The 16583-nt window shown below is 42.1% G+C and overlaps 1 protein-coding gene across 4 annotated transcripts in view; it reads right to left on the bottom strand.

Annotated features, from left to right (window-relative positions):
• The window catches only part of LOC136423234 (filamin-A-like), a 34285-nt gene extending 17969 nt beyond the window's left edge, over window positions 1-16316 (bottom strand). For 2 of the 4 annotated variants that reach the window (XM_066411337.1, XM_066411336.1), the window contains exons 1-10: window positions 16171-16302; window positions 9035-12567; window positions 6614-6736; window positions 5898-5978; window positions 3977-4111; window positions 2675-2848; window positions 1852-1998; window positions 1426-1506; window positions 870-1007; window positions 172-345 (exon numbers count right to left, since the gene is read on the bottom strand). In XM_066411337.1, the coding sequence (XP_066267434.1) occupies window positions 172-345; window positions 870-1007; window positions 1426-1506; window positions 1852-1998; window positions 2675-2848; window positions 3977-4111; window positions 5898-5978; window positions 6614-6736; window positions 9035-12557 (4576 nt within the window). In that variant the 5' untranslated portion in view covers window positions 12558-12567; window positions 16171-16302. Of the gene's footprint in view, window positions 1-171; window positions 346-869; window positions 1008-1425; window positions 1507-1851; window positions 1999-2674; window positions 2849-3976; window positions 4112-5897; window positions 5979-6613; window positions 6737-9034; window positions 12568-16170 lie in introns of all 4 variants that reach the window. The other 2 variants (XM_066411338.1, XM_066411339.1) reach the window with 2 other exon arrangements.
• Window positions 16317-16583: the final 267 nt, after the last annotated feature.

Raw genomic sequence — 16583 nt, forward strand, 5'->3', positions numbered from 1 at the left:
GACAGTCACCAAAAAGTCGGTGGAATAAAACGGTTGTGTAGAACTAGAAAGAGTTTTTTATTCGCTACGAAGAACAGTTTGAATTATAAGATATATGATGATATTCAACATCAGATTTAAAGAATCGTAGCCAATCGTTAACGTACACCAAATGCGCATTGATATACATACCTGGAACTGTGATGTCATTGAACTCGGCGTGGACTTCATACTGCCCCAGCCTCTTCGGTTGGAAGGAGACCTTGTATTTGCCGGTGTCCAGTTTATCGCAGTTGTGAGACACTACCTCATCTTTGGTGGTCACAGACGTGTGGAGTATGCCTGGTCCAGCTTTCTTGGTCTCCACTAAATAAACAAACATCGATATAATGACGGCTGATACGTGCCTTTCTTTTTCAAGTTTCTTTTTGCAATTCTACCAAAATCACCCTTTCAACATTAAGAGAACCCAGGACTAGCTGAACATAGAATACGAGTGACATAACAGATTGACTCCATAGATACATGTAGATAAAGCTAAGAGTACTATTAACATTGAAATTTCTAGCTGTTTTATCTCATAGTCAAATGATAACATTAACGTGCATGTAATTGTGTTCTCTTTTCTTCCTTGGCGGTGGCGTTGCTAATATTAATCATACAGCAAACTGATCATCACAAAAAATGCATTGTGTATGATAAATGTACATGTTTATGATAACTGTTGTTTCGACCATTCGTATCAGAATATTGTCTACTGTACGTTTGTGAAGGTTAGGCATCCAGGAATGAAAGATGATGTTTTTGATTCGATCTATACAATTGAATACTTGTCTTGTTAGAAATATCAGTGTCTATTGTACAAGTAATATTTGAAGAAATGTACTTACCGATGCTGGACACATATCCCAGTTCGTCCCTCTTGCTGAGTGGACCCAGGCTGACCTTGTTGATGTCGTAGGCATGTACAGTCACGGGGCTACTGGCCACGGTCAGTCCAGCGAACTTCACGTTCACCTTGTGGTCACCTTGAAGGAGAAAAAAAAATTGATGTTATGATCGTATGGAGATGTTGTTGTTGTTGTACATCCTTGTAGTGCCTAGTGGCACATAGGTTTCTCCTGCTAGTGTGTATTTTTACAGGGAGACGTTGCCGGCCCTTCCCATTTAACGTGCTCGAGGCACCTGGTCTAACACGGGATCTACAGTTTACGTGTCGTTCATGCTGCCAGTTGGGTTGCAGGGACATCCCTATCATTGGAAATACTAGTTGCAAATAACTGCATTATAAAGATGATAGTCGATAGTGTGATATTCATTGCAATACTCTTGTCGGTAAAGCGACACACTTAACATTTTTCTGTTGCTGAAATCTTCATTTAGTTCCTAGCTCCTTATAAAGGTTATTGTCTGATATTTTTTCACGTGGGTCCTGCAATAACTTACCTGCTTCCTTGGGCGTGTATGCTGCCGTATGGATCGATCCATCTTTGTACACGTCGCAGGGGACGTCGCGTTCTACCGCATCTTCAATAAATACACGAAAAACATTATTTTCCATAATTTAAGCATGGGTATTGATAAACAAAAGAGTGTGATTATCATTGCAGAATGCCTGTATTATTACCTGTGTTGCATATACATGTATACAAGTACAGCCAAAGTAATATGGTTGTCAAAACGATTCTTGTCTCATTGAGTTGTATATGTATAAGTTACGATCTAACCAGTTAAAGAATATAACAGCAGCTAAATAGTCTCAGTCAATCTCCGCTAAGTAAAACGCATAAAAAACGTATTACGTCTACTTGACCAAGTTAAACAGCTATTAGCATCTAAATTAAATCATGGTTAACCAAAGCCATTACCAACCTGTCACCGTTGCTACCACAGGGGCGTCCCCGGACTCCGTGGTGTCCACGTTGAATGACACGGTATCTCCCACGGGTAGATAATGTCCTCGTCTGTACCCCTCTCCCTTAACTACTACCTTGTTCGGGTCGATGACTGGGCAGCGCACTGAAGAGGTGAAATGAACATACCATTCATATCTATAACCCCATATAGATGTAAATCTAAAATGCATGTTGAAGTTGACTATGAAGAACGTACTTGTAGGAGAAAAAGTATAATTGTTCAAAGATGGCGCAGGGATTTGATATCTAAGCGTAACAGTCGATGTGACTACTCCACGCGACATCCCTATGTTGCTGTAGAAATCGCAGCTGGATATACCAGTACAAGCCAGATTGGGTCTGACCTGCATACACCACAATGTCTCCCTCTTCTGTAAACATTTCCGCTCACACGTTCATCTGCTATACAATATGACGACGATGCCACAAACAATTAGCTAGATCCTATGGGGAAAATACCAGTATCTCCCTCGTCGCTGTGTGCCCGATCCATGGTTAAAACGTTATAGTCTTTGCCATCAGCACACAAGACGTGACCTTACCCCCACCGAAAGAGCAGCCCAAACCATGGCAACCCATAGTTTTTATTTGCCTTTTGTTCCGTTGAAGGACCCATTGTGCATTTGAATGCTTGTGGTGCACTCGGCAAACCAAATGAAGGAGCTCTAACCCGCTAGAACATCGGTCTCCATGGGTGTCAAGTTAAAGCTTCATACATGGACGTGACCCCCATTCGTAGCCCAACTGCCGTATACATCAAAGGTAAGGAATCACCATACCGGGCACATTTGTCTTGTTGAAGGTCAAGCCGATGTTGTACAGGCCGACACCCCCAGGGTTAAAGGTCAGCAGCTGTTTGCCGTCGCCCTGGTCGATCAGCTTGCTGTTGATGTCGCGGCCATCTTTGGAAACAGAAGCGCTGAGATTCCCGTGTCCGACTCGTGATGTGTCAACTAAGAGAAAGATAAACAACAATACAATGATACTGATTACAAATCAAATATATTTGTGTCGCCCCCACACATGTAGGGAGTTTGCAGGTTTGTGACCTAATGACAAGAAAAGCTGCAGTGATGACATACATCAGGAAAGTCAACAAGATGCAACGAGTGTAATGAGATAAGTGGCGGGTTCTAACGCAGAAATTTTCACGCTGATTACAGGGGCCTTGTGCTGCATGTTAATGATGCAGAGAGTGTTAACACTCGCGAGTGCTCAGTAGTAACCATCTGATTTGTATGCAAACAAATGTGATGAAGATTACATGTCATTCATCAACTGCTTATATTCAGTAGCTAAAACTTTAAAAAAATTATATAATAAGCATTGTGAAGGACAATGCAAATGCAATGCCATTTTAACATTAGAACAGATGACTTTATATCATATTTTTCGTTTGTTTTAAAAATGATGACTATGTCACATATGTATATGTTGGACAATGGTCTGATCATAAGCTACAGAATTAAAAGGCTTAAATCACGGAGATACTACATACAGGAAGCTGACAGAATACGGGTATAGGAGTCGGTAACGTAGCTGCACACTAAAAGTGTCGTTAAAGATCGAAATTGTTGTATATGACCAGTGTACCGGCCAAAGCCTAGACCCTACGGTTACCGTATTACCTGTCCCAAATGCTCATCACCTACCTGTGCACCTGACACCTGTTGAAGGGTGCTGTATTTTTTACCTGAAATGTAGCCATCACAGCTACAATTGATGTGATATATAGTATTACCCCAAAACCCATATAACAGGTGTGCAATACGGACTAATGTAGCTGTCAATCTGCCCAATTTCCCCACGGGTGCTCCATCTATTATCCCATCACGCCAGAGCGCCAACACGTAATGTGAATGACGACAGACGACAAGGTCACATTGGCATGCCCCCCTCCCCCTTGATCTACAGTTGTTTGTTTGAACCTTTGTTTATTCATTAGAAGCTCAAATCGGCACGCAGGCCGCTTGCCATTGTTATTCCAGTTTAACCTTTAGCACTCTAAAGTAGCCGTTTGGCACCCAGTTTCCCCATTGGTTACAGAGTTAGGCAGCAGGGAGAAGGTCAAAGGAACTTACTCGGAACTTCTACGTCCTTGCCAACGTCCCATTTGGCCTCGCTGACCTTGATCTTGGTGATGTCATAGGCATGGCAGACGAAGGGACCGCCGGGAACTTCTGTGCCGTTGTACTTGACAGAAATGTCATGTTCACCTGTAGTTATAATAGCACAAATCAATACATATCTTATGTTTATCTATCTGTTACTATTGGTTTATTACCTTCGCCGAGAAGGTTATGCAGAGGGTAGCGTTTGTTTGTTTGTTTGTCTGTTTGTAGTGGCACAGAATAACTCAAGAACGCCTTGATGGATTGTCTTGGTATTTGGTATGTTGGTAGGTTTTGATGAGACCTAAAAACGATTAGATTTTCGGCCGCCTAGCGGCTTCTTACGGTACTGCAGCGGAACTTCCTGGTTTGATATCTCGTGTTCTGGACAAGCTATGGAACTTATTTTTGAGTGGTAGATAGATCTTTGGACAGAAAGTAAGTGGTGTGGGTTTGGGCCCCCTAGCGGCTTTTTTGGAACTGCAGGACCAGGTTTTGCGTCTGACTTTGAAAGGGAATATCTCAAGAAGGGCTTGATGGATGGTAATGATTTTTGGTAGGTAGATAGCTTGAGTGATGATGTACATGATTAGACACCTCTTATGCAAATCAGTATCTAATTTGCATAATTAATGAGGAAAGTTTATACATCCGCCAAATTCCATGATAGGACTCTCAAACATGTGACATATGTAACTGAGGAAGAGAGAAATATTAATTGATATGAACTATGCAAATGAAGACCTCATTTGCATAATTAACGAGGAAATACTATAAGAAGATGGGCTTGATGGATGGTCATTATTTTTGGTATGTAGATAGCTTGTGTGATGCTTAGTATGATTGGAGAATAATTATGCAAATCAGATTCTAATTTGCATAATTAATGACGCAACTTTAAAAATCCGCTTTGCTCCATGATATGACTATTCAAATTGTAACTGAGGAAGAGAGAAATGTTTATAAATAGAAAATATGCTAATGTGGGCTAATTTGCATACTTAATGAGTAACTTCTCTTATTCCACACTGGCAAATGACGGCAATTTCATACATTCAATACTTTTTTTGGCATCGGGACGTTATGTGAATGTAAACATCGTTGAATCAAATTATGCTAATAAGGGCCTCATTTGCATAATTGATGAAAAATATTAGCATAACCTTCTTTGTTGAGCTCATAATTTGTTAAGCTCATACTTTGGACATGTTAGATTTTAAGACAATCAACTGGTATGATTTATAATTGATGAGAAACACTCCTAATACATCAGTCATAAAGGTTAAAATCATTTGGCGAAGGTATGAGGTCGTGGAACTCTAGTTATTACTAGTCTTGGAATCACATCTTGTCAAACGTATGTTTTAATATGGTTTCTAATAACCACAAAATGTCTGTAATAAAATGTTCCCCCATACAAGAGTCCATAATATGTATTGTATTAACCGAAGTAGATGCAAGATCGTGCTCTTTGATCTGAGTCTGATTATAAGCTACATTGACATACATGTAAACATTATCTACTACACTGTATATACATACTAAAACACAATGTCATTGGGCAATATTTCAAACTGAACATAACTGAGCATACCTGGCAACCAAATAGAAACTTGACATCACAGAATACCATGGTCATAGCACCACTGTTTGCCACAAATATTAATATTTTCCAATCCTAGTTTACAGCCCCCCTCCCTCTCACTGACACATACATTTGGGCGTGCCCATCCCGTATACAATTGTTTGGCTTCTAGCACTCCAGTATATAAGAAAAATGAGATGTTCCAAAAAGTATTATCTTTACAATATGTTTTGTCATGATATTTTGAATTCAGCGTTGTAGCAAGCCAAAATACTAGTGAACAACAATAATATGACTTTGACTTACCGACTTCTTCAGGCACATACTCCACCTGAATGCTGCCGTTGGCGTCGTTGTAGCGGCACGGTAGGCGGTCTTTCCTCGGTCCTGCAGGACGCAGAAAACTCGTAGAGTTCATCTTCTTCAAAAACTCAACTAACCTCTTATCTATACTGTGGTTATAGAAGTCAGCAGGCATCTTGTTGGTATATTCTATTCCGTGCTTTGAGAATGTGTACTAGTTTTTTTTACATGACTTGTGTCAAATTGCAGTTTGTGATGTATTAATTATTCATATCGGGGACACTCCTTTATTCAAGGTGTGGCATCATTGTTATAGATGCCTCATTTGCATACGGTGAAGGGTGTGGCCTTAGAAAACCCCGACGTCACAATATCAGACGATGCGTCTTTATTGGAGAGAGTTTTGTTATTCACATTGCAGTGCCTAGTGGCACGTAGGTCATCAAATTTACTTGCTGTTTCAGTAGCAGGGGATATTTTTACAGGGAGGGGTTGCTAGCCTTTAACGTGCTCGAGGCATCTCGAACACGGGGCCCCCATTTTACGTCCCTTCCGAAATACGAGTGCAGTCCCAACCGAGACGTCCTGTCCTATGATTTGAACTGGTAGTTAGCAACTGTTTAGAACCAGGAGCTCAACTGTGACGTTGCAGGAGTTACAGGGATAACCCTTTTTCATTGAAAAGAGGACTGAGGATATTATCGTTGATCCTAACTCACCCGTGACGATGATTTCCATTGGTAGCTCGTCCACATTTTCGGCGGTGACAGCGAATCTAGCCGTGCGGTGAACCGGAACATGTCCCAGGCCTGACCCGGAAACGATCACCTTTCCGGAAGTTTCTAAGGTAGAGGGGTAGATTACAGGTATAAACCTCAGGCCAAATTACACATCTCTGCATCAATTGAACCTAACTCACAGTAAATCACATGTATTAGCGACAACAATGGACACGGATATATACAAGGAGATGTAGGCTTTACCAAAGAAGGTCATGTATTACAAAACATAACATTCTTTTTACTTATGTCTAATTCACTCGTTCCTTTTATGGTTCAAAATCGAACAATATCGAGGTTAAGTTGCTGTGCATGAAAAATATATTCGTATGTTGTTTGCTACCTGATATCTGCACCCGTATTGGCTGGTAGAATATATTTCATTATCTACGTATTTTCATGAGTCACCATATAATTAGTGTGTAATAATTTTGGACAGTAAAAGTGACCTATCGACACTATTATTGACTTTACTTAGCATTAAACAGATGCTAGAAAAACAGCAACATAATGTTGTCTACGGCAGTTGTTAAGGAGGAAAAGACCGTGGGAGGGGGGCATAAATCTAAATCAACCACATGTCTCCGAGTGAAGGATTTGTCTGCTTTTTTTGTCTAGACCTGTTGTTGTCTGAACATTTTTTCCAGTACAGCTTTCTTAATCCTAAACAAGCAATTTGTGAACAAGAGGTCTGGAATAATTGCTTATTTCCTAGATCACGTGACGTTCCCTATTACAATGGACCTCTGGTGTTAACAGAAAGGTGAAGTAATTAAATATATATGTCACCTATAACAAGTGTGTTTACATACTGGAAATAGTTGTCTGTTTGGCTTGTTACGATGTGAATGAAAAGAGATCGCAACCAACAAGCAGTTAACTTTAACTTAAAACTGATGCTTTTTTCACATTAAAACTCACATTGCGATGATGTGTGTGGTACTTTCTGCGTAACCTGTGGCATAAATGTGCCTTCTTTTTGAACTAGTGTCCACCTCGAATGAATAACTATATGGTATGTCACAATTCCGCTTGAGGGGGAGAATCACTTCCTTCAAATACCTACTGGTAGCTTTTGAATGCTCTAGATGCCGGTTTATCGTGACTAAAAGGTATTTTCGGTACCAGGTATCATAGGTCGGGTGTTTCGTTTGTGTTATCAGTTATTCCGATCTCGCATATAGTTTAAAGATGGTGGATTTGAGAATACTTCATTTACATCTTCTATAGTAGTTCCCCTGCTTTAAATGTAAACAGTAAGGTCATGTAAGAAATGCATGCGTGTCTTCTCAAGCACGCCGACTCAAAGAAAGATAAATAACCAGGTAAGGTCAACAATCCCTTAGAATGCCACTTGTGTCGGTAAACAGTAACGCAAGAGTGACTCTGGTGGTAGTAGCAATAAATAAGCCCGGGGTTTGCTGCTTCTCCCATTCCATGAGTGCCATTGCAAGGTGTGAACACCATCTGCCATTAAACGTGAACAAATATGCTTCAATACGATATTTTTCAAGTAAAACTGCGACCTAAAATGTTTTCATGAACCAAAAAAAAATATTTTAGGTGTCACCTTTTAGTTCACACCCACTAGTTTTGAAGATTTGTTTGCCCAATTACGTGTAATTATATCCTCGCAGTTTGTCGAACCTACAATTTTTAGGTGTGGTCGCCTAAGAATTTTACCAAACGTAAATGTTTTTCTTCGCTAACATGTACCCTTACTCATGTCCTTGAATAGGGTAACCCTAGTACGTTACTGTACCGATCTAGAACGTTTACAGTGTTACCTTACAGCTCGAGAAACACACTTTATAAAGAAGTTTCTTCTGACCTTTTCCAGGTCATCTGTCAACAGTCGTCGGGTTAAATTTGCCAAACAAAACGGATTGCTGCAGGTTATGTTGTCTTTAGCTGTGTCGACTAGTACGATACACATGTGAGATAAAAATCATTCAAGTCATTGTGCTAATGGTTAAATCTCAGGCATTTTTCGCGACTGTTTCGTCACAAAGCGTGTCTGTAAACATATTATATAATTGCGAACGTGTTGAGTCATATGGCAGCTGTTATCACTGTTGTCGGCTTGCCAAGTAGGGATGTATAGTTCCTGACAAATTCCTTTCAAAGTAAGGCCTTTAAATCTTAAAATACGTGGTCTTTACTCGTGATACGTTATAAACTTGCCACAAAGTGTAGACTAAGGTGTTTACAAGGGTTACTAGTACGTTCATTGACCTCTATGCCAATCTTTTGCTCCTGAAGTCGTTGTTCGTGGGGGGGGGGGGGGGGGCATTCACAAGTATATGATTAAACAGGTAGGCTATACACAAAACAATCAGTGTCAAGAAGTTTGAAACTTACCTGGTTCTCCATTGAGGAGCTTTGAAGAAGAAGGAGGGGTGGAATAGGCAGTGTCTGCCGGGGCTAGCGCCACTTTCTCCGGCATGGGTGGTGGTGGTTTCTCCGGCTCCTCGTCACTGGAACTCGAACTCGTCAGCTCATCATCAGTCACAATTATTATCTTCGCTCCCTTCTTCTTCTTAAGTATCTCCTTCAACTGATCAACATCATCAATCTCCCTACCCTCGATCGTTTTTCCCTTAAGGGTGGACTTTTTAGTAAAGATGTCATCAGCTTTGTCTTTTATCTTTTCGACAATTGATTTGTCATTAGGTGCCTCCATAGTGGGCGGTGGTGCCGAGTGTACCTCTTCGACAACGGTAGGCGGTGCTTCGACTGGGAAGGTCGGAGACTCCATGGGGGTTTTAGTTGTCGGGGCGGCCGCTTTCTCGCTGTCCGATGACGATGACGACTCTTCACGAAGTTGCTTGATATTGCTGAGAACAGAATTTCGAGCCCCTTCAATTTCCACCGGGCTTCGTGCTGTATGCAGGGACACGCTGTTGTTGACAGGCGGGGCGGGACTTTGCGTCTCGACCTGGGTCACCTGTTTAGCCTGAGGTAGAACAGGAGGAGGCGTGGTCTTCACAGGTTCGGCTGGTTCGACGACATACATCGGGGAGACCGTCTCGCGCACGCGCGGTGATGGATCGAGGGTCTTCTTCGGTTGGGCGGTCCTGACGACGGGTTTCTGTACGGGGGGAGGACTGCTTGATAACATCGGGGGTGATACACTCTTAGGTGGGGAGGGTGTGCGTGCTTTCTCAACAGGTGTAGCACTCTTAGTTGGAGAAGGTGTGCGTACTTTTTCTGCAGGCAAAGCACTTTCAGCTGGGACTTCTTCTACAGGCGAAGCACTTTTTGCTGGAGTAGGTGTGGGTACTTTTTCTACAGGCAAAGCACTTTCAGCTGGGGCTTCTACTACAGGCGCAGCATTTTTTGCTGGAGAAGGTGTGCGTGGCTTTTCTACAGGCGAAGCACTTTTTGCTGGAGTAGGTGTAGGTACTTTTTCTGCAGGCAAAGCACTTTCAGCTGGGGCTTCTTCTACAGGCGAAGCACTTTTTGCTGGAGAAGGTGTGCGTGGCTTTTCTACAGGCGAAGCACTTTTTGCTGGAGTAGGTGTGGGTACTTTTTCTGCAGGCAAAGCACTTTCAGCTGGGGCTTCTTCTACAGGCGAAGCACTTTTTGCTGGAGAAGGTGTGCGTGGTTTTTCTACAGGCGAAGCATTTTTTGCTGGAGTAGGTGTGGGTACTTTTTCTGCAGGCAAAGCACTTTCAGCTGGGGCGTCTACTACAGGCGAAGCATTTTTTGCTGGAGAAGGTGTGCGTGGTTTTTCTACAGGCGAAGCACTTTTTGCCGGGGAAGGTGTGCGTTCTTTTTCTATAGGCGAAGCGCTTTTTGCTGGAGAAGGTGCTCTTACCTCGTTAACAGGAGACGTTTTCTTCACCGGAGACGACGGCCTCTTTACCTCAGGAGGGGGAGTCGCTCTTTTGATCGGAGAAGACGGCCTCTGAACTTCAACTGCAGGAGCCGCTTTTACGACTGGAGGAGACACCTTCTGGACTGGAGGGGGAGCGTGCTGTACTTCCGCCGGAGGAGGTGCTTTTACCTCCAGGGGAGGAGTTTTCTTCATCTCGATCGGAGGAGCCGTTTTCACGACAGGAGAAGGAGGTTTCTGTACCTCGAGTGGAGGGGTGCTTTTTACCTCTGGACTGGACTCTCTCTTCAACGAGGATCCTTTCGATCCGACTACTCTGCTCGGCGGAAGATTGGAATCTTCAGCATCCATATCCATCGGCCCTCCCTTTCTGTCATCCACGCTGCTGAGGGAGGACACGCTACTCTTAGAAAAAGTAGAACTCTTCCTTTCTTTCTTTTTCAGCTTCTTCTTCTTGGGAAGATCAAGACTGCTTGCAGATGTGTTGTCTGTCGATGTTGATGTCTTCCTCTCGAGTTTTGCATCCTTTGTCGGTAGTTCTGCGCTGGGGCCGGCAGTAGAGGCATTGACTTCTGGAACTGGTGCTGCTTTAACTTCAGGCGCTGCAGCCTTCATTGAAACTTTGCTATCAACACCGTTTCTTGGTGGTGTACTAGGTTCCCTTGGGCGCTGAGACCTCACCACTGTAGGAGTCGGCAGGCTTTTCTCTTCGTCTTCTACAACTTCTACCTCTGCTTTCCTTAGTTTTGGAGCTTCCTCTTCTAGCTCCAAAAGAGACTTACGCTCCTTTGGTTGGTCTGGTAAGGTTTGGGACGTACCATACCTGATACCAACGTCGGTCTGTGCCTGCTGGAGGTCATAACTTGTCTTCTCTTTACCGAAGAAGGTCTTGATTCTATCCATGACGCCGGGTCCTGACGTCCTTATCTTCGGTGGCGGTGACGGTTGTTTGCTTAGCTCTTCGTCGTCCTGTCCCTTCTTGCGAAAGAAGCTTGCCTTCTTCCTGACGTTTCCTTCTTGGACGCCCCGAGGTTTCTTAGGCTCGCCTTTCGGTTTACCACCCGCGAGGACACTCTGTGGGATCTGGGAGCCTGTTTTCGGTTCTCTAACGGGAGGGTTTGCTCCACCTGGCGGCAGAGAGGACTGTACCTCCTCGGCTGGTGTTACAGCTGCACGCTGTGTATACGCAGGTGGCTTTCCTAAGCTATCGTCTGACTCGGACGAAGTATAAGAGGGCTTGCTTCTTTTGCTGTCTAGCTGGTCGTCTGCGCTCTCCGGTGATCGCTTCTCACCGATTTTGCGAATGTCTTCCAGAACTGACTTACGTGCGTCGTGTGTCTGTATTGCTTGCTTAGTACTCATCCCTTCCTCTAGCTCTCCCTCCTCTCCTCTAGCAAAATTGCTGTTACTGGCAGGTTCTTGGACGATTTCTTCCTTGGGTGGAGCTGTACTACTTTCCTGTGAAGGATTTGGAACAGTAGGCTCTGGATTCAATTTTGCAGGATCTGATTCTTTAATATTTTCTTCTGTAGCTGATTCCTCGGTGCTTTGAACAGGAGTGTCCTCCTCTTCGGCGTTGCTTTCGTCTATGGACAAGGTACTCTCTGACGATGAATCTTCTCTTGTCAGATGCCCAAGAACTCTTATGTCTTCAAGCAACAATTTCTTTTTCTCTACCTGGTTTGGATCTTTCTCTACTTCTGTCTCTGTATCCTCGGTTTTGTCTTCGGAGTCTCTAACAAACACTTCTTCGAGTGAGCTTACTCCTGAGTCACTGAACGGATACGTTTGGACCTCTTCTTCGGTGGACTTGAAGACTTCGTCGGATGGAAGCTGCGGTTGTTGTTCGTCGGTAGGATTCTCTGCGATAGTATCGTATCGAGTGGAACGGATGGACCCACAGACTGATGAAGCACTAGATGGAGGTCTTTGGCCTGCAGAGATGTCGTTGAGATCGATGAGGGATGTTTTTGAATTCCTTATTCGGAGGTATACTGAAGAAGTGAATTGCAGGATTGTCTCCTCATCGGAATCAGCGGCGGCCATGGAATAAGGACTGAAAAAATATTATATGATTAAATCATGATAATCAAATAGAAATTTTTGATAATTTATGATAATTTATGCTGTATATAATTCATTAATCTGGTGTAATCCATTGAAAGATCGGTCGGTGTTTCTGCGCACACTTTGACTTCCAATCATATAAAAACAAGAAATTTGTGGCACATACATCTTTGTACACAGAGAAAAAAATTATTTGCTGCCGTCCTAGTATTGGTCAGTACTGTTAGCAACTACATTGTACCAATCATTGTGATGGCAACCATCCCGACTGGTCTACCTTCTAGGGCATCTCTCGATGACTATCCACTTAGTCTTCTAAGGGGGTTAGTCTAGCTTGAATTGTTACCTCCCACTGAGCAATGTTTCCCGTAGTTATTAACAATCATTGGGGAATGTATGGAATTAAGTCCCGTCCAGTTGTGGTCACCTAGCCTACATACAGTGATGACACAAAGCTCGGTGGGGAGGGGGGCGAGCCGGACATGATCATGAGTCACTCGTCTTCCGGTACTAATCAAACTATACTTCACAGGTCCCGTTTGACTCCAACAAAGTACAGTGGTCTTTTTTATCGCAGTCTTTCATAAACGTGTGCTTCCTACCTTGTTTTCGCATCGAAAGAATCCATGATCTTAGAAGAAGGTAACAGGTGAATTGAAAGATTCTTGCAAGTTGTGTCTCAGAGAATGATTGGAATGTCAATCTGTTTATCCTCATTTAGGAAAAGGAAAATAAAAAAAGCTTTTGATATTCAAATGTTCTTACCCGAGTTAGCACCCCGTGACATGTCGCATGTCAGGGAAAAGTTTGCTAACAGAGTCTTATTGTTTGGTGCGGGCCTAAAGTTTACAACTGAGATTTTTGAAATACCTAAGTATCCAATTTCTATGTCAAGGACAAATTTTGAGCGTTGTTTTTGAAATAGAAAGATGCACCTAGATGAGAGGTCTTTATCTTCCATATGCATTTGCCGCGTTATGTATGACAGTGTCGTTAAATGTAATCCCAGACTACTTCTTCACATTAAGATAGGACTTCAAGCTGCTGTGTTTTGTTTTGACATGCAGTGTTGAGCCATGTGTGTTTTGGGACGCGCCAAGTTCTATATTTAAACCTTGTACTACCATCGTACTTGAAAACTGGGCTGCTGCAGTTCCTTCAAACTTTGCACCCTGCCCTGATTTCTGAATATCTTGAATGCTAGAATCTGTGTCATTCAAGATGTACAAAAGATACCATCTATATTGTACTATGTTATTACATTCCCCTCCCTAACTCATTTCAAAGCTGAGATTTGTATAAAAGAAAATAAAAACTTTTCAATGTGCTTACAAAACTCTGACATCCACCATGTTGTTTTTACTGGCACGACGCAAAGTTTTCCTTTGACCTTGAGACATCAACAACATGGCGTAACAAAATGGCGGACAGAAATAGACCACGGTCCCGGATGGTTGCTTGGCCCGAATGCCTCCTCTAACTTTTAGACGCATGTTATGAATTTTGTTGAATCTATTTGGAATTTTTACTATATAAATAATCACAAGTCCTCATCGCCAAACAATCACATACGCACGACATTGAATTAAATTGTCCGTCAGACGAAGATTGCACATGTGTTTACAAATGAACAATTGTCGCATTGGACAGTGTTCAGTGTTCACTATTCAAGACTCTATGGTATGTCTTTTTTATATTTCTATAATACCCAACCCCAACCAAACAATAGAGACATTGTTTTCAAATAGCCTCCATTCTGGACACCTGCGAACTAAATCATGGTTTAAAGGGACAATATACAGCAACGGCTTAAGAGGTTAACCTCTTATGTGTGCACAATCACAACAACATACTGCTACAGGCGTTTCTATCTTGAGAGGTACACAGAATTTGAAGACACAAGTTTATAATAACACATATGGGGATGTCTTGAAAATGTCTTAAGGAATGTATGGCATCCACTGTTTAAAGCCCGCCTTGCGAGAAATCCTGAATATGCTAATGCATTTCTCCACCGCACAATTGACAAAAGGCCGGGCCGGATTGTTCACCCTGAGGGCAGGTAGTCGGGGCGAGTAGGCACCACAAACAAAAACTTCTGACTTACCAGAGCAGAAGATTTGCACACACATCTATACATCTTGTTAAGCACTTTCACAAAAACAAAGCTTTCTGATAATATAGAAGAGAGGAATGATTTTTATAACTTTTAAAAAACTCTATTTTGGTTGCAGATTGACCCTGGAATGACAAGAATGTGTCAATAATCGTCGACCGATGACACAATGAGATAGGATTGGGGAAGAACAGGTTTTACAAGGGAAGTGCCAAAGGGCACGACCCAAGAGCTTTGTGCCATTTACATGTTGCATTTGTCTTTTAATCATTCATCAATGCTGATACCGAATCCCAATAATCATGGCGCTTTTTGTCTGTTATTGTCTATAGAGAGTGGTGTATATTGATTTTTTATTCAAAATATGATTGCGTGTTATTGTATGGAGTAATAGGATACTGTGGGCGATTATGTCCGGGTCGCTGCACACACACGCATACCATGTAAACATTGGGTGAAAGATTATGATAAATATGGTTAACACTTATCAACATAACACTTTATAAACAATCTTTGAATAATCAAAATTGTTACCCCTTAAACGTTAGAGAATAAATGACCCTCTCATGAAATATCATATTCTTCAGAAAAATCTGAGTAAACAAAATATGTCTATAAAGACAATGTATCCCATTCTGATTTAACAATAGTGTTTTTCTATGTAATGTTGCTTATACGTTGTCTGTTTAAAACGAGGTGTAAATACCACTAGCATTAATTAGAGAAACCTTTATGATTGGTATTTTCACTTAACGATGATTAAACCATGAGGCCCATTATAAAGCTATGATTTCCCTTCTACGCAATTTTTGCCCGAAGTGACGGCATAGTATAAACGCAGACCGGTCCGTGTATCTACCAAAATACACCAAATGCACGAAATACACAAAACACACATAAAGGTGGGTGAAATCTACCAAAATATACTATAATGTGATGACTTAACATCACAGATTGCTTTACGTCGGCATAAGATCATGTATTTATGGCCCTGACGACAAAAAAAGACAGAAAATACTTTGTTTTTAGCGGTATCTGAGTTATTCACACAAAGGGTGGTGAAATCTACCGAAATACAGAATGATTTGATGAGTTAACATCACAGGGAGCTGTAATGTTGCATAGAACAATGTATATATGGCTCTGGCGACAAGAAATTGGACAGAAAATACTTGGCTATCCCGGCGGAATCTAATTATGCGGCGGGCCGGCATCGTCAAGAATTCTGTGGCGTTTTATGTCGCCAGGGCCAGAAATATACTATATTGTGCCGAAATATAGCAACCTGTGATGTTAACTCATCAAATCATACCGTATTTGTGGTAGATTTCGCATCTTCAGGTGTATTTCAGTGGTATGTTTCGTGCATTTCGTGTATTTCGCTAAATACACGGACCCAACGCAGACCCATAATCTAAAAACAATCTACAAAATACACCTTTTTGATATCAAAATAGATAAGACAATATAACTTACCAGTGCCGCCATTTATGCCTCCAAATCTCCGCACTCTCGTCACGAAAAGTGTTGAAGACTCGAGAAGGAGTCAAAGTTTTGACCGGCAGTTTCCAAGACCTTTCCAAAATGGTGGTGAGGCAAGGGCGTTGGACGAGGTGAGACCCCTCCCACTAATCAGACGTCACACAACGCCTGACATTCCACCTTTCACCTATAATTGACAGAAGCGGGGCGACTTGGGCTAGGAAGCTACGGGTGACTGAGTTTAGCGGCGACATATTAGATATCTTATAATTACAGCATTCACTGCAACTTGAGCACTCTTGTGGTGCACCGAAATACAGGATATTGGGTTTAATAATGTTAGACGAATATTTCTTTGGCAGCATTAACAATTAATGTACACACGCCTGTATCAACGTCAAATGAAA

Source organism: Branchiostoma lanceolatum, chromosome 17, assembly GCF_035083965.1.
Source record: "Branchiostoma lanceolatum isolate klBraLanc5 chromosome 17, klBraLanc5.hap2, whole genome shotgun sequence".
NCBI lineage: Eukaryota > Metazoa > Chordata > Leptocardii > Amphioxiformes > Branchiostomatidae > Branchiostoma > Branchiostoma lanceolatum.